General features: G+C 37.5%; 1 protein-coding gene across 2 annotated transcripts in view; it reads left to right on the forward strand.

The window, feature by feature from the left end:
• The window catches only part of SIK2 (salt inducible kinase 2), a 126,190-nt gene that overhangs the window by 62,177 nt on the left and 38,745 nt on the right, over positions 1-25,268 (forward strand). For both annotated transcript variants that reach the window (XM_035008908.1, XM_035008906.1), the window contains exon 4: positions 21,427-21,588. In XM_035008908.1, coding sequence (XP_034864799.1) covers positions 21,427-21,588 — 162 coding nt within the window. The remainder of the gene's footprint in view (positions 1-21,426; positions 21,589-25,268) is intronic.

Here is a 25,268-nt window from a genome sequence, read left to right on the forward strand (position 1 = left end):
AGTGTTTGAGCTAGTTCTGCATAATCTTGTCCTTTTCATTGTTTTTCCATGAAACTGTTTTTGAAAGACTTTCAAAGTTTCTCAGGGAAATCATGTCTTTTTACTATTTTTCACCACGGGAAGATGTTGGGAGGCATAAACTGGTACTGGGCAGACTGGAGTGTGGGAGAGATGAGGTAAGATCCCAGATGTTTTTTTGGGATTACTTCTAACAGTAGAGAATGGGATAGCAATTATAAACTGCCTTTTGTTTCCCTGCTCATGATGGTCTAACTGCTTTGAGTGATTCTGATGAGCACAGTTGGAATAGGGGAATTCTTATTGCTTACTCATTATCTTATCTTACTCTTATCTTTCCCTTTTTCCTCCTTGGCTTGGGGCTTCAGAGTGCTCTCTAGGAGGGAAGATACAGTCTTAGGAATTTACACATTTGAAATATTCTTCTAGTTTCTGGTCTAGCATGTAAGGAGCTTGGAAGTTGTCACTCCACCCTAAAAACAAGTAAAAAGCTGAACAAACTAAAAAATCAACAATGCTTCTTTGATTCATCAAAGAAGTGAAGTCACAGGGCAAACCAATGCCCTCAAAATTAGAGAGACAGACAAATGCAGAGAATCACATCTTACCAGAGCAGAAGCCCACAAGCAGAAAACTCTTCAGGAACCAGCCTGGGATAGAAAAACCTGAATGATGAATTGCTAGAAGCTCAGTGTGGACAAGTCTGAGAGTTAACAAACTTGTGGGGCAGGGGGGATGGGAGAGCACATTTTTGGGAGTTTTCCCTCCAGGAGCTCTATCAGGTTCTTACAGTGAGTATCAGAAAAACGTCTCCTTCTGCTCCTGGTGGAAGACGGAAAAAGTAACCATTTCGTAACATGTTAGAATATTCTGTTCTTCTTAACAAGGCCTGCCCTCAAGAGAAAAACTATTTTACAAACTGTAACCTGCTGGGATTTTATAGAACCTAACCAACCTGGGGGGAGAGAAACACCCAACTCTAGCCCACTCTAGCCATTGTGTCCCACCTAAGGTGGAGGTTGGGGGAGGACCAAGAAGTACTTAGGAAAAGACTGAGACCTAATCCTACAACTATAGAATGTTTCTCTTTCCACCCATACCTCACCACCCACCACTATTGGCTGTTTTCTCCAGTTCTTTTACGGGGTAAGTGGAGTTCACCACTATTTACCAGACTACCTTTTACCCAGTACATCAAGTCCAGCTTTCAACAAAAAATTACAAGGCGTACGAAAAGGCAGAAAATCACAGTTTGAAGAGACACAGCAAGTGTCAGAACCAGACTCAAATATGGCAGAGATGTTGGGATTATCAAACTGGGAATTTAAAACTACTATGATATACTAAGGAATGTAATGGAAAAGAAGACGACATGCAAGAAGAGATGAGTAATAGAAGCAGAAAGATGGAAATTCTGAGAATCAAAAAGAAATGCTGGGGGGAGGGGAAGAAATGCTAGAGATCAAAAACACTGTAACGGAAATCAAGAATGTCTTTGAACTCGTTAGACTGCATATGGCTAAGGAAAGAACCTCTGAGCTTGAGGATATATCAGTAGAAATTTCCAAAACTGAAAAACAGAGTTTTTCAACATGCAGAAATTGTGACAACTACAAATGTGTAATGGGGAAAGAGCGAGAGAGAGAAAGGAGCAGAAGAAATATTTGAAACAATAATAACTGAGAATTTCCCCCTAGACACCAAACCACAGATCCAGGAAACTCCTAGAACACCAAGCAGGGTAAATATCAAAACAACTATGCCTGGACATACTGTATTCAAACTGCAGAAAATCAAAGATAAAGAAAAAATCTTGAAAGAACCCCGGGGAGGGAGGGGGAACACCTTTTACCTATAGAGAGGAGCAACGATAAGAATTATAACAGCTTTTCCTCAGAAACCAAGCAAGCAAGAAGAGAGTAGAGTGAAGTATTTAAAGTGTTGAGAGAGGGCTCCCGGGTGGCTCAGTTGGTTAAGCGACTGCCTTCAGCTCAGGTCATGATCCTGGAGTCCCAGAATCGAGTGCTCAGCAGGGAGTCTGCTTCTCCCTCTGAGCCTGCCCCACTCACGCTCTCTCTTAGTCTCTTTCTCTCAAATAAATAAATAAAATCTTTAAAAAAATAAGTGTTGAGAGAAATACATTTCTTCAGTTGCATTGGCTCTAATCTAACCAAACAGACTACAGTTAAATTAAATCTGACCTTTCACCCACAATCCATTGAACCATGTTTCTAAAATAGTGGACTTGGGAAAATGGTTGAAGCAAGGAAGAAAGGACTAGATCCAGATACTGTAGGAATGTCATGTACTACCAGTGATGCTTTGAGGCAAGCATACATCAGGGATAGGATGAAATGATCAAAGTAAGGCCAAAGTGAGTGTGAGACTTAGAATCAATATTTAGAAATGGCAGAAGACCACTATACCTGTAGTCCTGTTTCTCCTGGATTTTGGTTTTCCAAGTGCTGCTCTCTAAGTTATTAGACCACCATGAAGGGTCAGAACCTTGGAGAGTTCCAAACAGAGCTGGGCAGAAACTTTAAAATGTCAATGTAACTACCTCAAGGGCATGAAGTAGACAGGACGAAGGCTCTTACAATAGATGAAGCAACCTTCTTGTTTGCTTTCTGTTAAAATCTCCAAGACTTGAAAGGTTGGCCTCTGCCTCCCTACAACTTCATGGAGTCTTGGTGGGGCTAGGGATTCCAGTCCACCTTGTGGAACAAGTACAAAGCCATCCTAGTTGCAGTGGGATTTTTGTTAAATTCTGATGTTAGAGTGACGTAGGGGTTCCTTTCAGACACTTGTGTTTTCTCCTAAGGATATGGTATTGCTTCTCTATGTTATATCCTGATCTAATATAAAGTTAATTGAACTCTTTGGTGGGGTTGGGAGGGTGGATTTGACTAAAAGTTGTTTTCTGGTAGGTACTTCTGTTTGTAACTGAAAGATAAAGATGCTCTGCATTTTAGAGGTAGTTTATTAAAGCCAAAGTAGTTTCAGGCTATTGCCAGCTACAAAACACTTTTGCAATATAAATTCAGTCTGATTAGCCCCCTCTAATTTCAGTAATCTGGTTTGTTTTGTTTATTGTTTTGGGGCCCTGAAAACATCCAAACACATATTTTCATTGTTTTTCTCTTTCTCTTCAGTTTTAGGGCGTGTTCATGGTTTTGACATCAGATTAATGCCTTTTTTTTTTTTTAAAGTAGACTCCACTTCCAACATGGGCCTTGAACCCACAACCCCGAGATCAAGACTTGCATCCTCTGCTGACTGAGCCAGCCAGGCGCCCCAAGATTAATACTTTCTGATGTTTCAATTCAAGCTTCACCTGTTTAAAAAAATTTTCTGTTTTAACCAATCCACATTTATGATGCCATATTAGGCTAAAAATGGAACTTGAATGTGAATTTCAGGAAACACAGAACTAGTAAATCCTGGGGGTAATAATAGCAAAGGGCAGAAAATGATATGAAAATCGAACTTATTGCAGAGAAGAGTTATCACAGATTTACACTCTACTACAGGTCCAAGATATATTCATTATCTTTTTCTACTATCTGAGGAGAGGAGAGATAGAGCAAAATTCCTAAATAGCTGATTTGCAATGCCATAGATGAGTATAGTCTCTAAAAGTGTGTTATGACAGAGGGCATGAGGATTTCATGAGCATTCAAATCAGATTTTGGGGATAAGAAAAGTTAGATTTAGTATGGATAACAATAATAAGTATTAGTGAGAAAGATACAGGATTGTACCAGAGGTTTGTGCCTCCTTTAGGAGGCATCCCTTAAAACACTTATTAATTTATTAATGGTTGGTTACTTAATAAAAGAGTGTTACCTTTTTAAACGATGAGGTTGACCCAGTTTGTGGTTGTGAACAGAGTGGACTGACTGAACTTAGAGTTCACACTACATGAATTAAAACACTTAATTTCAAGAAAGTCTCCAAGTGGAGACTAGACACTATGGCTAGAGACTTATGACACAATGGAGGAGAGCCAGATGTCAAAGATGACTGTGAGGGAGGGGCACCTGGGTGGCTCAGGTGATTAAGTGTCCAACGCTTGATTTCGGCTCAGGTCATGATCTCAGGGTCGTGAAATCGAACCTGGTGTCAGGCTCTGCACTGGGCTTGGAGCTTGCTTAAGATTCTCTCTCTCCCTCTCCCTCTCTTTCTGCCCCTGCCCCCACTCTAAAAAAAAAAAGGTGGCTATGAGGAAAATATTGGTGCCATTAATAGGAATGAGGAAGTTAACAGGAAAGCAGTAAGTAATGAGTTCCATTTGGAGCATGTTGAATATAAAGGATTTGGGTGATATCCAGTTGGAAATACTTACTGAATGGTTGGAAATTTTATTTATTCAACATATATTTATCAAACCCTGGAGATGTCCTTTTTTTTTTTTTTTTTAACATTTGATGAGATTGAGAGTAGTACAGGTTTTTTCCCTGATCCCCTAAGCCCAATGATGTGTGTATAGCTCCAGATGGATTTTCTTAAGGAAATATTTTAAACCAATTACATAAGATGTAATAATTGGCTTTTTTTTTTTTTTTTTTTTTACCACCTCTGTGTTACATCTTATAGTAATCACAAATTGGTGGTTTCCAAACTCAGAGACTGTTTTTGGTGTTGTTTTTTTTTAAAAAAAAAAAAAGGTAATTCTCTCTGTGAGTGTACTTAGAAAACAATGAATTGTGTGATTTCAATGGGTAAATTGTATGTTGTGCTAATTATATCTCAGTAAAGCTGTTAAAAAAAATTATTCTTTACTGCACACATTTCCAAGTAGATGTTAAGATTACAAGGGAAAGACCGTAGTTCTATATCACTGGTAAAACTTGTGACATACAAATAAAGTACATTGGATCTAAAGAAAAGAGAGAATAGATACCACTTAATTTTTAGAAAGAAGTTTCAGGCTAGTTTTTAGAATATAGAAAACACAGGTTTTGTTTTTGTTTTGTTTTTTTCTTTAATCAACATTGAGCACTTGTCCTACCCAGCCAGAAGAGTCAGGAAATGCTTCTTTAAGGAGATGATACTCTGAGCTGAATCTTGAGGGATGGGTAGGACTTAGTAAAGTGAGGAGGGTAAAGATACCCAGAGGGAACAGTCTATGCAGCCCGTGTGGGGAACTGCCCTCAGTTTGGAATTAGAAGGGATGGGGGGAGGTATGAGGAAGAGAGAGAAAGATTCCTCCATGTAAATACATGAAGATTAATCATATTTTTTAACAGTTTTATAGTATTCTATACTGTGATTTTTATGCCATACATTACTTAACCATTCCTCTGTTAATGGATGTTTAGATTATTACTTGGTTTTGTCTATTTCAAGTAATGTTGCATTGAACATACTTGTACCTGTGTCCTTGCAAACTTGGGAATGTAATTCTGTGTCAGAGGTCAGGCCTTGATTTTAATAGTCAGGATTAACAAATTTGAGTACTTTAGGACTGAGCTATGATTAGTCACATTTCATTATATTGTATAATTTTTGACTCAACGGCTTTGATTAAATCAAAGACACTTGCAGTTTCAGTTCTTTTAGGGCCTTATTTGGACATGGTAAGGAGTTTGAATCATATGGGAAGCCATTGGTGGATTCTGGGCAGAGGACTGACATGATATATAAAAATGTTTCTAAATATCATTCTGTCTGCTGTGTTAAGAATAGACGATAAGGAGGCAAGGATAGAAGTAGGAGAAGCTGTTGTATATAGTTCAGGCAGGGGATAAAGGTGGCTTCGACTAGAGGGGGGATGATGGAGGTGAAGAAAAATGGTGGGATTCTAGGCATGTGTTGAAGTTAGAGTTGACAGGATTTGCTGATAGGTTGGATATGGAGAGTCTCAGGATTAACTCTAAAATTAGAGTGGCCTTTTCCTGGATTGAGAAGATTGGGAAGGTGCAGGTTTAGGAGAGATGATCAGAAATTCCCTTGGGGCATGTTATGTTTTGAAATGCATATTAGAGGTCCACATGGAGTTGGTGAGTATGCAGATGAGGCTAAGGATCAGGGTGGACAGTATTTTATTAATCAATGAATGAATGAATCATTGAAAGGTAAATCAGGAAGGAAATGTAGAAAACAAAAGTTTTAAAGAGAATTATAGTTAACTCCTTTATTATGACCCACATACGTGGTCCTTTTCTCTCCACTTCCCAGTAGGTCTCCTCTTGACTGGAATAGATCTAAACTGGTAAGAGTTTGGAGAGATGCAGGTGAAAATACATTTGTGTATATATATTTATTTCTCTCAGAATCTACTTGTATCTAAGACATGACATGTCTCAGAAAATTAGTTGATACTAAAAATTCTGTAGAGATATTCTAGCTTTATGGAATTGCTTTGTTTCATCAAAATGATTATAAAGAAAACCTGTTCATTTTGACTTCCATATAAAATTAAAAGTGTTTTCCCACACACAAAAAATTTCATAGACCACAGACTACATTTCCAAATCCTTCTTCACATTGTTAGTTCCCAAAGTATCTTCTCTACCTTTTATCTGTGTCTTATGGGGATGCCCATATTTGATAAGGCCTCATTCTACTCATGGCACAAACTGCAGCCTAGTTGTCATAGTTTAAAATGCATGAATTAAGCCTATCATTTATCCACATGATGAAATTTTCTTTAGGAGACATAAAGCCAGAAACTCACTGCATGTGAGTGATAAATCCATGCTGGCACTTACTGCTTAATCCTGTTGATTTCAAAGGACAAATCTCAATGGCTTTTTCCGACTTGTTTGGTTAACAGACATCCTTATTTATAGAAAAGCTTAATAGTCCACAAATATTTGAATAGTACAGAAGGTATTCTATTTGAACTGTTGGTAATACTGGAGCATGATGCACTTTAAATTAAAAATGGGGCAAGCTCAGAATTTCCCCAAGTCTTTACCTTTAGCTTCTCTTGGAGTTACACAGCTGTAAAAGGCCCTAATATTATTAGATATGTTAAACTCCAATAGGATATTCTTCGACTACACCTAGGATATTCAGTAAACCTTAGAGTAGCAGTTTTTTAAGTCCACAAATTTATAAAGGAATCTATTTTTTATTGTTAACATTCTTGTAATAATTGACCAGTGATTGGATTTAGCAGTTACTAACAAATTCCTAGAAAGCAAAATTGGTTTACCATTAAATTCTTTTTTCCTTCTGCTCAAAGAGGAAGAAAAATATAGACAACAATGCCTATGAGGGATGCAAGGACTTTTAATGTCTTTCAGGTTCTGGAGCCATGTTCTACCTTTGGTGGATTTGGAGCTTTGAAAGAAAGATGCAGATACTTTCTAAACTCTGTAGATCAGACCACTAGTAGTTTAAACTCTGGCTTTAACAAAATTTAGAGATTAGTGAGAAGTGTACCAAATTGTATCTTAGAGTGTTTTATTTTAAATGTGTGTGTCAGCAGTACATGGTAATAATATGTTTGGTATTCCTAAGAGTAATGATTAAAAAACCCATTCTAATTGTTTACCTGGTTTAACCATGCCTGTAACCCAAAACTAGCCACTTAACCACCTGGAGACATCATTAAATGTAGGAGTTGAATCTGCAAACCCAGCTCTATGAAGTCATGTCCATTGTCGAATATTAATCTTTCAAAGACCACAAGAAGAAAACTTTGCTCAAGACCATACCTGTTCTGTTATTCAGGCTCATCACCACTATGTTCTTAGAACCAGAAGGTTCCATAAGCATTTACAGTTTCTTTTTCTGTTGTTAAAAAGAGGTTTTTAGTTTATTAATTTAGCTGCGTGATTAGAGGCCTTACTGTCCATTCTTTCATTTGTGTTTCTGTCATTCCGAGTACTCTTGTTTTGGCACGATACTACTGACTTTATGAGGTGTCAGATACTGTTTCCTCAAACTACCAGAGGCAGAGGTCCAGGCTCTCCTCCTTGTGACGGGTCCTTGAATACTGCTCAAGCTAGAACCATTTATCTTTGAACTTTCCTATGGGCTTCTTGGATTTGTCTGTTTTCTTCTGGCTTCTAGCAGTCACTTTCCACTTAAGATTCTGTCCTTTCTGCCATGCTGCCGAACGACTAGTGGTTTCAGAGCTGCTACTCCAACACATCTAACTTCTCTCCAGTCCTGAAATAAGGGCCCTGAGGGGGAATATACACTTAAAAATGGTTAAGATGGTAACTTTATGTTGTGTGTATTTTACCTCAACAAGTTTTTTAAATAAATAAACCAAGGGGAAATTTGAAGTGACATCCAGTGGTATCCACTTAAGTATTAATACTAAATTAAAAAGCAACTTTAGAAGTTATATTAAGTATGTTAAGTTATATCAGGTATATTTAGAAACTGAAGCCTAGAAAGATTAAGTGATTTGCGTAAGAGCTGAGAATAGAGCCGTGTTTTCAACATTAGTCCATGTCTTTCTAGAGCTGTGTTCTTTGATTACTCCCTTGACTTACGAGTTAGCCATAGTTAACCCCTGTGTCACTTCTATCTTCCTTGGAACTGAATCGTAGTTTGTTCTTCAGAAGGATGCTTAACCAGTTTTGTCCCCCTTTCACAGAAGGGAACCTTGGAATTGGGGGCAGTGGGTAAGCCTAGGTGCCAATAATGGGTAAACTGGCTTAGAAAAAAGTGATCGAGTGACCTCCATCTGAGAGGAAACCAGACCAGTCTTTTTATGTCATCTACATAATGGAGATAATAATTAATAGAATTTATGTGAGCAGTTCCCAACTAGTTGTTCTTCGTTGCCGATCAGATTAGTTTTGATACCTAAAGATGTCATTCAGGTGTGTAAAAAAATTGTTAATACAAGTGTATGTTTAATAAAGGACACAAAATATCACATAAATTGGCAAAAATGTTCAAAAGATTTCTTTGTGCAAGCGTACTTCATATTCTAGCTGAGTAAGCCTCTCTTGTCTAGTACTGGAAATTTTATTAGTCATATTTCTGCTGGGATGATGTTGCACAGCAACTCCACAATTCAGTGATCTACATCAACAAGTATTTTTACTTTTTAAGTATACTCCACATTACACATAGGGCTCAAGAGTCGCATGCTGTACCATCTAGGCCAGCCAGGTATCCCAACAAATATTTTTTTATCTGTGGGACCACTGGGGTGGCTCTAATTCAGGCCGTAGGTTGGGTTTAGATCTGCTCCACATGTCTCTCATTCTGGGGCATGCTCTTGTCATGGGAGACGGTAGAAACACGAGAGGTCAAGTCAAACCCACTCACATTCCCCAGGATCAAGAATGAAAGCAGTAGGGCAGGGATATACATCAGCTCTTCTACTGGGAGGCATTGCAGAGTCACAGGGCAGAGGGTATGGATATGAAAGCTTGTTGCAGGGAGAGAGTGAAGAAATGGGAACAGGAATCTACCACAGAAACATTTCAACCTTGTAATGTTAGTTTGTTACTGAATTATAACTGATTTAATTTCTGTGTAGTTGAACAGATAGCTGGGGTCTTGGGGTTTTTTCCCAACTCGCCCTTCCCTTTCACTGTTAATCTTTCTCCCCAGTAACAAGTGAATTAACATGTCATTATTTCTTACGGGGTGGGATCCCAAGAAACATAAATCATAGTCAAGCCATTGGCTAATACACTAAGGAGCCTGGCTTTTTCTGAACTTACTTACACGGGAAACTTGATTGGCTCTTTAATTAACTTTATTGCAAGAACTTCATTGACAAAATTCTTACTTAGTACAGCTTAATCTACGCTTTTGAGTTCTCTGTGCCCATTTCTTTTTTTTAGCTTCTTGCCTTTTTTATTTTTTATTTTTGTAATTGGTTGAGTACAGTTGACAATGTTACATTAGTTTCAGGTGTACAATATAATGATTCAACATCTATAAATTAGGCTGTGCTCTCCACGAGTGTAGCTGCCATCTGTCACCGTGCAATGCTGTTTCACTACCACTGACTATATTCCCTATGCTGTACCTTTTATTCCTGTGACTTACTTATTCCACAACTGGAAGCCTATATCTCCTACTCCCCTTCACCCATTTTACTCATCCCCCAACCCCCTCTCCATCTGTGCCCATTTCTGAATGAACCAATTCAGCCTGGCTTCATTGTTTTCCACTGTCATTCACCTGAAGAACTTAATGGAAATATATATATATCTGCCCTTTGATTTATGCGTGAATGATGGCAATGTCTTAGATCTCAAATATTTGCTAAAAATGTATCTTTAGAGTACATATGTAGAGAAACCAAAATACTAAAATTAACAGATTTGCTTCCTTCATCATCAGCATCTTATTCTCCAAGTTTGGCATTTGAATCCTGATTCCTAAAAATTAGATGGTTTGGTAAATGATGATCTGTTCTTTGGACTGTATTTCTTTCCTTCTTAAATAATTACATATCAAAATAGCTATCTGGATGTATTTATCTGTGTAAAGAATGTGTTAGAAGTGTGACCAGATTGCATTTATAAATATTACTATAACACTAGCATAAATTGAGTAAATAGCACACATCAGTAGTTCAGCTTAGAGTGACTCATTTATCAGTCCAGTCATACTCATTACTCCGAAATAATTCACCACAGACTTTGAGGTCCTGTAGAGATGATAAAAATAGGTGGGATGAAAACACCTATTTAGGGAATTGTCTGGGATGTTGAATGCCATCAGATGACATCATCATCTGATAGTATTAAATATGACTCTAGGCACTTTTCTAGGCTATTCAGTTGACATAATTTTTTTAATTACTGCTAAAAAACAGTTCTGGGACAGTTAATGAAATGTTACTGCATATATTGAAATCAGTAAGAGAACCTAGCTATTGTTCTGAAATGGTAAGAAGAGTTTATGAAGTTTCAGACAGTATCTCATTTTATGTCTGTAAGCCAATATTGCCTCATGACATCTTTCTATTATTGTCTTGAAGGGCTGATTAAAGTTTTTATTATTTAACCTTAGTTTCTTGTATGTATTATGAATTTGTTTGCATTAGGGACTGAATTTTATTTCCTTGTGGCTTGTACAGCAACTCTCGATCAGGGCCGTTCCCGTAATGTTGCTTAGTTTTTTTGTTTGAATTTTTGTTCAGTGGAACTTCCAGCTTATTAACACAGAGTTCACAGTTTCAGATTATTTTTAAGTGCTTTTGAAATGTAGATTAGATCAGGTCTCTCACCTAGTGAAAACCATTCAGTGGTTTCCCAGTATTTTAAACTACAGACTCCCTCCTAAGGCTTCTCAGTTCTTGCTGAGTTTGACTTCACTTCCGTTTCATCATAGGCCCTCCCCTCTTCTTTGCTCTTTGTGCTTTAGCCTCCTTGATGTCCTTTTGGCTTCATGGATGTGCTACAGCTGTTCCTGGAACGCTTTTCTCCCCATTTGAAATAATACCTTCTCATAAAGGCCTCTCCAGATTGCGGTTTTTGGTTCACTTTCTGTATATGTGTATAGATCTTTAAACACACACACACACACACACACACACACCCCTCAGCTATGAGTCAGAATAAAATTAATTAGAAAAGACTAATGAGCACAGTAGCATACAACTACCTGGACCCTCAATTGTACTGATTTTCTTCAGGTCAATATCAGCACAACGCTTTCTCCCTCATGGAATCAAATTAAGGAAGAATGTTAAAAATTTAAGTTTAAAGTGTAAAAGACATCCTTTTATTCATTCATTCAACAAATAGTTGAGTGATTTTTTTGTGTCAGCCACTATGTCCAACCCTTTGTCGTCATGAAACTTCTATTTGGGTGGAGGAGACAACATAAAACTTATAATTACACAGTATAATAAATGTAAGGGAAATAGGGTGATTAGCTGGAAAGTATCTGGGGGAGGCCACTTTAGACAGGCTTGTCTGACTCCAGAACTTATTTCTGCTATATTTTAAAATCTCCCTAGGTCCAAAGAAATCAGAAATGTATTTATTTGTCTTATTAAAAGATATGAAAAAAATTTTAAGTCTTCTGTTTGATATCCATTCCTATCACCAGTGTTGCAACCTATTGACTTCTTTGTGGGGGTTATAAATAATTTTAGAAAAGTGTGATATATTTGCTTTTGTTGCCAAAAACTTTAAAACTTTATGTAACTAAAAACTCATCTTCTCAGAAGACTGTGGGTTGCTTCAGTATTTCCACTAGGCTTGAAGAACTGATTCAGAATCTAAGAGATGCAAATAGTCTAATGTAGGGAAATTGCTGAAAGCACAATTAAATTGCCAAAGTATATATCACATGCAACAATTTCCTTTTTGTCAAACACACAATTTGAAATGATTGTATATTTATAAAAACAAACAGAAAAAAGCAAAATCTATAAAAGATTAACAATCTATAGTTTCATGTTCCATTTGTAAGTTGTCTCCAGGTTAAAAGTTTAATGTAATTTAATATTATAAGTAATGTCATAATATTTAAAATTAAGATAGCCCATGTCATCCTAATTCAAAACAGATCATATACCTAATCCATTTTCTATTAGTGGTTACAGTGTAAGGTGGTACACATATTAATGTGCTAAAAACCTTTTCAGGTTTTTATTTAATGTGCCTTCCTTTCTTGTTATATTTTATCTAAGAGTGATCAGTTAGAACCAACACAACCTAAGTTGACAGAGATCAGAGTCCTGATCTCTGGTAAGACAGAGTTTTATTTTACAGTGACATTTTGTACCGATAAAAGGAAAGAGATGTTAAATTTGAGTAAAGATTTGAAAATGGGGATTGAAAATAATGGGTCTTCAAAATATTTTGAAGAAAACAGAAGAACCAATTCCCATTGCCTTATTGGATCCTCAGGGTTCATAGTGGTCATATTCCTAAAAACACAATTTCTCTTCAAATTTGGTAATTAAATGTGAATTCTTCACAGATTTATGAGTTAGAGACCTCTGACCAGGATTTAATTGTCTGAAATGGGTTGTTTCTTTTAAGGTTAATTAAGCAAAAAAATATTAAATTGATAATCAGCCTTTTTACTTCCAAATTACAAATTGGTGAAATTACAAATTAAGTCCTTTTAATATAACATTAAAATTTAATTGCATTTCTTTTTAATCTTTTGGGCTATTAACTCAGCTCCATCTTTAAGGGGTGTTAATAATTTCTGACTAAAGAATTTTAAGCTTAAAATTGAAAGATTTAAAGATTCTGACATCCCCAAAACTTAAGGAAATGCAACTAGTTGGGTTTCTTCACTTTGATAAGATGCTGGGAAAGCTGCCTCTTATCCTTGGGGGAAGAGATGGAATGCCACTCTGGTGGTGGTGGTGGTGGTGGTGGTTACAGTGACTTAGAAGGTGGTAATGAAGTTCATAAAAAGAAAGATGAGCTCAGTCTTGATATCACTGCAGCAATAGAAAGAAAATCTGCGTAGGTACACAGTTGAGTAATTGTTGAAACGTCAAATGTGCCTGGCTAATCTGGAGGTTATTTTTATAAAAATTCTAATCGATGAATGAAATCCCCCAAGACAGAGTTCTGAACCTTGATTAAACCTAAGATTTTATAGACCTCCCCCCTTGAAATTGCATACAAAGTTTTATGTGTGTGTTTGTATGTAAGTGTAATTTTTATTAGCTTCCCAATAGGATCTGTGACCAAAAGGTCCCAGGCCAGAGTGTTAAAACAGATCTTTGCTGGAGTAACTAAAGAGGCACCCTGAGACTGGCACTAAGTGAGAAGAGTATGAAAGGGAACTAACATTATCCAGCTAAGAATGAAGCAGATCAGAGGTGATCCACAAGAAAGTGATAGGTTAGATCAATTCTGTGAGGAAAGGTGTATAGAAAAAGAAAGGCAAAGGGCCAGAATTAGACTGTAGTAGTTTTATGTGGTTAAAAGAGAAAGGTCAATTCAATAGAGAGAGATGTCTATTTTGGAAGCCAATTAAGTATAAAATATAATTGAAAGGTCATAAAAGATGAGGACTGAGGAAAGGTAATTGGCTTCAGCCTAGAGAAATTGCTTGTGACTTTAAAGCAATGTCAGTGGAATGTGAAACATAAAAATCATATCATAAGGGGGCACCTGGGTGGCTCAGTCAGTTAAGCGTCTGCCTTCGGCTCAGGTCATGATCCCAGGTTCCTGGGATCGAGCCCCGCATCGGGCTCCCTGCTCAGTGGGGAGCCTGCTTCTTCCTCTCCCTCTCCCCCTGCTCATATGCTCGCTCTCTTTTTCTCTCTCTCTCTCAAATAAATGAAATCTTAAAAAAAAAAATAAGGGGCTTTTGGGTAGTTAGTAGTTGGGAAAGGAAAGTAGCCTGAGTCAACCCCTGATAATATAATAACAACAATAGTAGCAGTCATAGTGAAATAATAGCAGCTAACATTATTGAGCATTTGTATATGTCAGGCACCACGAAGAGGGTTTTTTCTTTTTTTAAATTACTTTTTCCATTTAACCTTCACATAACCTTGTGAAGTGTTCTGTTGTTATTCTATTTATCATCATCATCATCATCATCATCATCATCCCCATTTTTGGATTAGCAAATGGAGGTTGGGGGGGGGGAGTTATGTAATGTGCTCAAGGTCACATGGTCAGCAAGTACGAAGACAGAATTTGAACCCAAGCAGCCCGACTTCTGAGCCTTCATTCTTAACCCCGCCTGGGTGGCGCAGTTGGTTAAACGTCTGCCTTCGGCTCAGGTCATGATCCCAGGGTCCTGGGATCGAGCCCCACATCAGGCTCCCCACTCAGCGGGGATTGTGCTTCTCCTTCTTCCGCTTCCCCTGCTTGTGTTCTCTCTCTCTCTCTATCAAATAAATAAATAACATCTTAAAAAAATAAATAAAAAAAACCCGTACTATTAAATACTAGAAGTATCCGCAATGATGTAAAAGGAATATGGAAGACTTCTATGTACTGCTATAAAATGAAACCGAAAAAGGATAAATGTTTTTGTGTAAGAAGTGGGGAGAATACAATTATATATACATAATTATATATATCAAATGAAGCAAAGGATAAACAAAAATTAATAAAAAGTTACCTGTAGGCAGAGGAAGGGAACAGGGATAAAAAGCAAGACTTCTTGGATTATATCATGTTGCATAGTTTTAATTTTGGTGTCATTTTAAACATCAGGTAAGTGTTTTACATATTCACAAAATAGACTTACACAAGAGAAATATACCACAAAGAGATAGCTTTTCAAATAACTTTAGAACAATAGAATTTGGACTTTACATTCTTTATTTTTTTGCACTGTGTGTTCTTAGGATAGTGTAATCTCAAGATTAAAAAGAACTCCAAAGAAATTTTAACTTTTAAACTTCATCCAGTAATTTTATTGTTAGTAGTGATATTAGTATAGCTATTTTGACATTATTTCATGTATATTATAGGATAAAATAAGTAATTTATGTTAATGTTAAGAATGAGGATCTTTTATGTTAGAGAAAAAGAAATACACATGTAAAAATCAAAGAAAAGTAATTCCTATAATGGTACATTTGAAATGGAGTGAAGTCATTACTTTTTTTTTTCTTAGCTCTGTCTCTGAAAAGTCTTAGAAGTAATACCAATCCTGCCATAAAAAACACCCTAAGCACCCAGATACCATTCCCCGGTGAAGAGAACCAAGACTTCTTGGAGAAGTGACTGATTCCAAGTTTGGGGCAGGAAGTATTCAAGTTATGCATGAGACAAATTTATTATGCCAGAAAGCAACAAAGGCATTGAATATTTCTGGATTTAAAAAACAAAAACCTATAAAGGGGCTCTCACTGGTCAAAGATGGATTTGAGCATCAAAAAGAATAATGACTAATTAATTGAAATAAATTGAGTATATAAGAATCCATGCACCCATTATGATACTTAAGAGAATCCTAAAATAGAAGAAAAACAAAAACAAACATACAAATCTTAATAGTTATCATTGGAGGTAGCCAGTGTACCAACCCCTTACTCTGAAAATTGGTTTAAATTAAGGAAGAAGAATTAAGCACTTATCCTTCCTGACCTATTTTAGTTTTAGTTCAGGATAACTAAATAGCCCTAATTGACAACAGAAGAATTTCATCTAATAGATGTGGCAGGAATAAAATAATTAGAAAGTCACAGTTTTGTAACCCCTAATGAAGTAACTGGTTCAGGTTCAACCACCAGTGAATACTAAAATTAGTGCTGTGGTTCTCCCAAGTACAGCCCCTGTTCCAGTGTCTTAAGCATCACCTGGATACTTATAAAAAATACATAAATTCTTGGGCCTTTCCAGCACGTGCTGTGTCAGAGACTCTAGAGGTAGGTCCCCAGCAATCTGTTTTAACAAGGCCTCTAAGGGTTCTGATGTACACTAGAGCTTAAGACCCGTATTAGGAAAAAGAGAGATGAGAATGTTTAATTGAAGGATCAGTGTTTAATTGAAGGATCAAACTATCACCCCCATGGCTCAGTGACCAACCTTAGCACTCCTAGAAGCGGGAGAACCAGATGTTGTAGTCCTCCAAGTAGATGCACCTATGACATATTCTTGCCACCCTCCAAAAAAATTAAACTTGCATCTATTCTATTCTTTATACTTGAATTCCAAATTATTGGAAATACAGGAGATAAGAGAATAAGTTAAAGCAAGATCATGAGGAAGTAAAAGACAAATCCAGAATGTAGGATGACTGACCTAGTCTCTTCAGCAAGTCAGTAGCATAGGAAAAGGGGAGGGAGGAAGACTGTTCCAGAAGAAAAGGATTCCAAAGACAAAATAAGCAAATACAGAATGTACATCTTGGGGCACGTGGGTGGCTCCGTCGGTTAAATGTCCGACTCTTGGTTTCAGCTCAGGTCTTCATCTCAGGGTTGTGAGGTCGAGCCCCACATCAGGCTCCGTGCTGGGCGTGGAGACTGCTTGATTTTCTCTCTACCCCTCCCCCTCCCCAGCTCTCTCTCTTTAAAAAAAAAAGTACATCTTATTTGGATCCTGATTCCAGTAAGCCAACTGAGGAGACTTGAATTCAGACTGTGAGTTAGATGATATTAAGGAATTGTTAATTTTGTTAGGCGTGGTGATGGTATTATGGTTATGTAAGAAAATGTTTTGTTTTGTTTTGTTTTTTAAGATACACAGAAAAGTATTTAGGGTGAAACAAAGTGATGCGAGCATTTGCTTTAGGTTACTACAGAAGAAAAAAAAGATGTGAACTATGACAAAATGTTGACAACTCTTAAATCTGGGAGATTCATTATACTATTTTTTCTACTCATGTATATTTGAAATTTTCATAATAAAAAATAGAAAATTTTAAAAGATACCTACAAAAATTTTTATCAGGATATATTTATTCCTGTGCTAGGCTTTATCATGGTGTATTGCAATTGCCTATTTACTTGTCTATACCAGTATTTCTCAAATTATCAGTATTGAAAGACCAATTTTTTAATTGTCCAATTTGTCACAGACCATGATTTTTGTAAAATACAAAAAAAATCAGTTACTGTAAAAGCAAAGTGAGGAAAGGACATACAAAATATAACCTTAAAAAGTTTTCTTATTAAAGTCAACAAAATTACATTTCACTTATCAGAACAAATTTAAACATAGGATAAAGCAGTTTTTTAATTGTACCGATCAAAAATACACATACAGGCAATTAGTATGGAAAATTGCTGTTACACTCAAGTTTGTTCTGTAACCATAATTAAGTTTTTCTTTTTTTTCTTTTTTTTTTTTTAAGATTTTATTTACTTGATAGAGACACAGCGAGAGAGGGAACACAAGCAGGGGGAGTGGGAGAGGGAGAAGCAGGCTTCCCACCGAGCAGGGAGCCCGATGCGGGGCTCGATCCCAGGACCCCGGGATCATGACCGGAGCCGAAGGCAGACGCCCAACCGACTAAGCCACCCAGGCGCCCCCATAATTAAGTTTTTCATGCGAAACATGAATATGCTTTTTGCATGTTACCTTGAGGACCTTGTGTATTAACGAGCATGGGTTGAGAACAGTGCCCCTCACAGAGGATGAGGAAGTATACCTAAACCAATGTGATTTCGGCCACAGGTTTTTACCTCAGTTACTCCTGTTACTGATTTCTCAGCAGATGGTACAGTTTTCAGGGATGCCCACACTGCAGAAAACATACAGAATGAGGAAGGGAGGAGTGAACATACCAACCTCTTGAAGCAGGCAGTCTTAATCTCTGGACCGTGGATGTTGTCATTTTTCTCACAGTGTGTTCTATATTTATTGTTACGCGATTCTAGCTTTACATGGTAATTTTAGGTTCAGGCATACCATTCCTCCCGCCCACCCCCCCACAGTACCTTTCCTGCCAGGCTCCAAAGCTTCTCATCCCCCCTGGCTAGGGTGGCATTAATTTGGACTGATCGCTTCAAAAACGTCTGTACTCTAGATTCTCTTGCGCTTCCTAGGACTCATTTTGTAGGTGACAGTTTGTTGTTGTTCTTTCCCCCATATACTTACATTTGTTCACATTGGATCTGTTAGGTTTCTCTATGTTGCCAGAATCACAAAAATTTTTCCAATTAACTCACATTGATTCAGCATTTTCTTTCTTTTCTTTTCTTTTTTTATAGAGATTTTATTTATTTGTGTAGAGAGAGCACAAGCAGGGGTAACAGCAGGCAGAGGAGGAAGCTGGCTTCCCGCTGAGCAAAGAGCCTGATGTGGGACACTATCCCAGGGTCCTGGGACCATGCATGACCTGAGCCAAAGGCAGATGCTTAACTGACTGAGCCACCCAGGTGTCCCTGACTCAGCATTTTCAACAGAAAGAAATTTTGTCTCTCTGAAGAGTCATTTATTTGTCTATGAAAAAATTGTCTCTTTAGAGCTACAGCTTAAGTGGCATTTGGTGTGGAATTTCTGCAAAGATAACATTAGTAACTAGCCAAAAGATAATCCTGTACAGAAAACACGTTGCATTTCCCTCAGTAAGTTATATTTGCCCACGGGGCCAACCCTTTGTTATAGATTTCCCTGTTCATCCAATATAGAAATGAGGCTCTGGTTTACTCTTATGAACAGATAGTACATAGTTTACTTGGTAGTTAACTTAGACATAGTCACTCTGATGACAGGTTGGACATTCTGGCTGAAAAGTCTATATATTCTTAAATTTTTATTTTTTTTCCCCGGTAGAATTCTGAATGGCTATTATGTGTGCTCTGTAAAGGCAAAAGGAAAATGTGGGGAGCTGATCATCTCAATTTGTGATTATAGCAGATGAAGAAACATACAAAATGTCTGCTTACGTTTTTTTTATTTGAGTATAATCTACACACAATGTTACGTTAGTTTCAAGTGTACAACTTGGTGGTTTGACAAGTTTCGTACATTAGGCTGTGTTCTGCACAAGCGTGGCTACTGTCTGCCCCATTACATCACTATTACAGTATCGTTGACTGTATTCCTTATGCTCTGCTGTTTATTCCTGTGACTTACTCACTTCAGCCTGTAGCTCCCTCTCCCCTTCACCCATTTGGCCCAACCCCACACCCTCGTCTGCCGTCTGTTCTCTGTATTTATAGGTCTGATTTTGCCTTTTTTGTTTTGTTTTCCTATAGCTGATGTCAGAGAAATTACTGCCTGTGCTCACTTCTAGGATTTTATATTTTAGACACATTTAGGTCTGCCTGCTTACATTTAAAGCCTCTAACATCTAATATTCTATATTTTATAATGGTTGATGATACCATCCATGACCAGACCTTAATCAGCTAAGTATTTAATAAAAACTGTGCCTCTGATGTTTTGTACATAGTACTAAAGCAGTGTGGGGAGTACCAAAGAAAATAATACGGCCCCTATCTTCAGAAAGCTTAAGTGAAGGTATCTTATTTTCTAACACACAGTGTGTTAGAATTAAGGCTGTGTGTGTGTGTGTGTATACACCCAAACACATACGCACTTTGAGATATTTATGCGATATATGCAGGTAACTACAGTGTGAGCCAATGTGTTGTCAGTGATAAGGAGTTCAGAGTATAGAGATTAGTTCTACTTGAAGTGACGAGGAACTGTTTAAGGGCAAGGTGGCATTTGAGCAGGGTTTGAAAGGATAGGATTTCAGCCCGAGTCTAGTAAAGAAGCTTGATACGGTTTTTTAATGTTTATTAACTTGAGCGTGGATTGAGAACAGTGCCCCTCCATGGTTAGAGTGAAGTAACCATTCACTTACCAGTTGTATGAATTCAGCCAGATTACGTAACCCCTCTGATCTTCAGCTTCCTCATCTATAAAATGAAAATTAGAGTAATAGTTATCATAGAGGATTTTTAGGAAGATTAAGAGGAATACAGTGATACGAACATGCTTTATAAACTATAAACTGCTGTACAAATGTTAATTTTATAATAAATATTGAGGATGTCCTGAGCCAAAGCCATGGACTCTAAATATCAGTAAACCACATAGCCCAGAGCAGAAAATATATGGAGATGGCTGAATATGCATTCACCCATACAATTCCTAAGTTGGGAAAATAATCTTAAATTTTTGAAAAGCCTTTCAAGATTTCTGCTGACCCTTCCCCCTCAAAAGATCATTTCAGAGGCCTTTTAGATGTTCAGGCAAAACTTGAATGAGCTATAATGTTTTGTTTTATTGAGTTCATATAAACATATGCAGAACTAATTTTCAGATAAACTGCTTTAGCAGAGATTATAACATTATACAAAGGTAGCTAATGTATCTTGCAAAGTATATTTGCTTAGAGAACATGGCTATCATGTTTGATTTAGAGAACAAGTCTTGGGTAAATCATAAGTGCTCCACCAAACAAAACAGAGTGTGAATTATTTAAGCTACTTCCAGGGACCACTGAATCTTATGTTACAGGTGGCTTCTATAATAACTGCAGGAAATGATTGCTTAAAAGAAAGATACCTTTTGTCTGATGAGATGTCAGAAAAGGGATTCATGGGGTTTTTGTTGTTTTTTTTTTTTTTACATAAATTTTGTTTTTTAAATATGGTTAGGAAAAATGTTCAGCAAACTTGTAAACAGAACAGAGAGAGTGCTTAGACATAAAAAAGCATTGTGAATTATACTGTGAATATTATGCCACTTGCTGTTGTCTGGCCTTGGGCTCTCTCCATTTATCTGGACTCCAGTGAAATATGATTGGAATTACTTTTCTCAAGGCAGGGAACTTGGAAAACAGCATGGTACTTGAACACTCACTCCTATTCATTTAAAAAGCTTTTGAATAGGTGAAGGGGATTAAAGTACACTTATCTTGATGAGCACTGAGTAATATATGGAATTGTTGAATCACTGTATTGTACACCTGAAACCAATATAGCACTGTATATAAACTACACTGGAATTACAATAAGATAAATAAAAAGATAACTTTTTGAGGAGAAAAAATTCTACCTACTAATAGTGGGGATTTTTTGTTGGTTGGTTGGTTTTGGTGAATAATCCTAAATTCTCTCCTTTTTTACAGACTACCTTGCTAATCATGGCCGGTTAAATGAGTCTGAGGCCAGGCGCAAATTCTGGCAAATCCTGTCCGCTGTTGATTATTGTCATGGTCGGAAGATCGTGCACCGTGATCTCAAGGCTGAAAATCTCCTGCTGGATAGCAACATGAACATCAAGCTAGCAGGTAGCTGGGACGCAGCTGGCTCTAACATGACCAGACATGAGCCACTGTCCGTGGTGTGTGTGCAGGCAGAGGTTCAGGAACATTTCTACCAGTGACATCGGGCTTTCTTAAAGTGTGTTTTACTCATAGTTCTAAGTGTAATGACAAGTAAGAGAAATTGGTTTATTGCTAATGTACACGGTGGCAGGACTGGGGTCTGATTTGTGGCCAGGTCCCTTGCGCCCTGCTGGAGGAGGTCCATTTGTCTGGGTGTGTGTGAGGTAGGGGACTGGGAGCCGGACCAGAGGAGCAGTACAGGATCACGCTGGTGCTCTGCCTGCACTCCTGGTTATGGGTGATTGTGCAGAGAGGTCACAGCCGGAGAAAAGACAGTGATAGAAGTCTAATGCCTGGCTCTGATACAATCAGGTTTTGAGTTATAACATGGAGGTTGAGGGTACAGAGATTATTTTGCTAGTTTTTCTCCTACAGTTTTCACAATTGTAAAAGGTTTTGTATTTTATAGTCCAAGTTTCTTTATCCATATGGTCAAGAATTCAATAAATATTTATGCATCAGGTACTGTGCCATGCTAGGTATACTGGGGATACAAATCCTCTGATTCTAAAAGTCTAGTGGGGAGATAAAAATAATTAAAATACAATATGTTGCCCAAAAATGTATGTACGAACTGCAATAGGAATCTAGGTGAAGGAATAGAGCTCTACCTGGAGGCTCCACAGAGAGGGAACTATTTGAACTTAGGCTTGAGGGATGAGTTAGAAGCTTGCCAGGAAGATAAACGGAAGTAGGATATTGCACACAGGCAAACTGTGTAAATACCACAGGTATAAGGGAAAGAGATTGAGATTGGTGTGGTGGGGAACTGTAGCTCAGTATTAGTGAAATGTGAAATCTGTAGGCACAGGAATCGACACAGGAGGAACAGGTAGGCAAAGAGCAGAATATGAAGGGCCTTGAACCCCATGAAAAAGATTTCAGAGTTTATTCTGTTGGAAATAGGGAGTGCAACCTATTGAAAATTGTAGGGTGGGATGGAAGTGAAGGTGGGACTGGGCTACTATGATTAGATTTGCATGTTGGAAGGAGGTTTCTATCTGGCAGCAGGGTGAAGATGGGTAGGAGGCGTGGGTAAGACTGAAGGCAAGAAGATTAATAAGGAATCTAAGGCAGTAGTCCAGTTAAGAAAATGTGGGTCTGGGCTAGAGTAGCAGCAGCAGAGGTTGTAGGTGTGGAAGGGAGATTCATTTCAGTTAGGGTATTGAAGAAGATAAGGGGTTTGAAGCAAAAGTTTAGCAAAGTTGCAAGTGGTGGTGTTTTGTTCTAGGATTGTTAAAGAGGAACAGAGGGACATCCAGATGAGAGGAGCTGACCAAGAAATTATTTGCTGACTAGCTAGGTTGGATACTCATTGGACTCCTAAGCTTAGGGACAAAACAACAGCCTTGGTTTGCTGTATTGCGGTATAAAATAGAAGATAAAAGCATCTAATTTGTGCATGTAACTGGTTTATTTCTATGCCATTTCCCATTAGTTTTTGCCTTGGGCATTTGAGGGAAAGCAAATAATTAATTTTTACTTACTTTATTTTAACTTTTACTTTAATGTTAATAATTAATTTTAAATGCCAATGTTACATATGGTTCAGGGAGGTAATGGATTTTCCATTCTGCAGGCTATGACTTTTTTTTCTAATGGGATTGCCTGAATAAGACAGTTTTTTAAGTCAATCTGTTTCATTCCCATTATGTATATAAAGATTTGCATTGATTTGTCTTTTCTGTTTTGAAAGTGCAATCCACAGTATTGGTGTTTCCATAGTTTCTTATGTGTGTTCACTTCTCCCATTTGTGGTTTTGTTTTTTGTTTTGTTTTTTCTCTTCTTCTTTTGGCCCTTCTATTGGTCTCATTCATCTCACTCCTGTTTGCCATTCTTCAGGAGTGCACTTCCCTGGGACTTTTTTTTACTTTTTGGAAGCATCTGCTGCCCCCAAATTGTTGTCTTCAGAGAAGGCTCTTGTTTTTTGAACTCTGTAGAAAGAAAGAGGAAACCCCTGCTTCACCTTCATATTCCTTTATCACTAAAACAAAAAATTCACAAAAACATACTTCCAAGGAGTTCTGGGAGTCTTTTTAGGCAGAGAAAGGTTAGCAGTGTGAGTCATATGCTATAGAAATTACAGAGTGCTCTGTCACTAACGTCTCAAAAGAAAATGTCAAAGTAGAACACCAAAGAAACTTGCAAACAAAATATACAGAATATTCCTTTAAGGTTATAACCAAGTTTTGCCTGGCTATAATACGTCTCTTATAATTTTGGCATATAATATAGGTAGATCAACTCAGTATTTCTAATGTCATTATGTGGTATTCACAGCTAGGTCTCTTTGACCTCAGGAAGCAAAGATTCTGAGTTTTCAAGCATTATTGGTAAGTTTTTCCTCAAGGGTTACTCACTAACTGAATTTTGGGTTTTATCATTCAGTATTCATCCATCGAGTCTCATTGATTCCATTACCTCACAAGTGGAGACATGCACGTGCACACACACACACGCAGTATATCTTAGCACTCAAATATCCTCTTGTCCACGTTTTTCTGTCATCCTCACCACCATTTACCCCAAATTTTAGTAAATGTTTATGAAGCATCTACTATGCTCGTAGGCTAAGTCCTGGAGATTGAAGTATTTCAAGATGAAAACGATAACAATGCAAAAAAGTTCAACTCTGCTCTCACCTGGAGGAGTTAACCCAAAACCAGAGCTTTAACTAAATATAATACAAGAAGATAATTATGAAGGCCATGAGGCTAGGAGAAAGACTAACTCTTCCTGGAAGAACCAGGGAAATGATTAGCTAAGACTTGATTAAGAAGGGGACAAAAGGAGAGAAAAGCAAAGGGGGTATGAGGTAGGGATGGCGGATCCAAGCAGGTTTCAGCATATGCAAAGGCAGGTAGGCCAGAGAACTCAAGATTGTGTAGGGAAGCTGTGGACCAGAGCTAGTGGGATCTAAGTGCCAGTGACAAAGGATAGGGAAAGAGCCTGGACAGGTAGGCAGAGCTACGTCATGAAGAATTTCACATCAGAAGTTTATATGTGTTTCTCTGTGCTTAAAGAATTTCTCCAGAATGTTTATTTTTATCCATAGATTTTATAACTTTTTTATAGTCCTGCTTTCCTTTAAAAACATCATCTTCTGATCTCTGAGGAATCTTCTTGAATTTTAAAGAATTCCAATGCATGTAGGAAAGATGGGACTCCATGGAAAGATTGCAAGAACTCAGAATAAAAGGCAGAATTATTCCCTCAAATTATACTTTGCTTGTTCTCCTTATGAAGATCTCTTTTAATTGCTAAATGGGCTGAATAAATGAACTATTTTAGTTATCTTGTATGTTGAAATTGAAGAGAAAGTGCAAACCAAAACTAGGTGTAAATTACAAAATATTGTAATTACAATATTTTGTAATTTACAAAAAAGAAAATGGGGTAGAAGTGTAAAATGTGGTTTATTTTAATAAGTACAGAAACATGGCTTTGAAATCATTTTCTAATTTATGCTCCTCCTATGGATAAAGACTTCAGACACTGATGAGCCATGGATCCATCCATACCCATGTGTGTTCATTGCCTCAATTATGACACCTCCGGCCTTTGCAGAATACGAGGCAGAATG

The sequence above is a fragment of the Mirounga leonina genome, unplaced genomic scaffold (genome assembly GCF_011800145.1).
Source record: "Mirounga leonina isolate KUSES-001 unplaced genomic scaffold, KU_Mleo_1.0 Mir_153, whole genome shotgun sequence".
NCBI lineage: Eukaryota > Metazoa > Chordata > Mammalia > Carnivora > Phocidae > Mirounga > Mirounga leonina.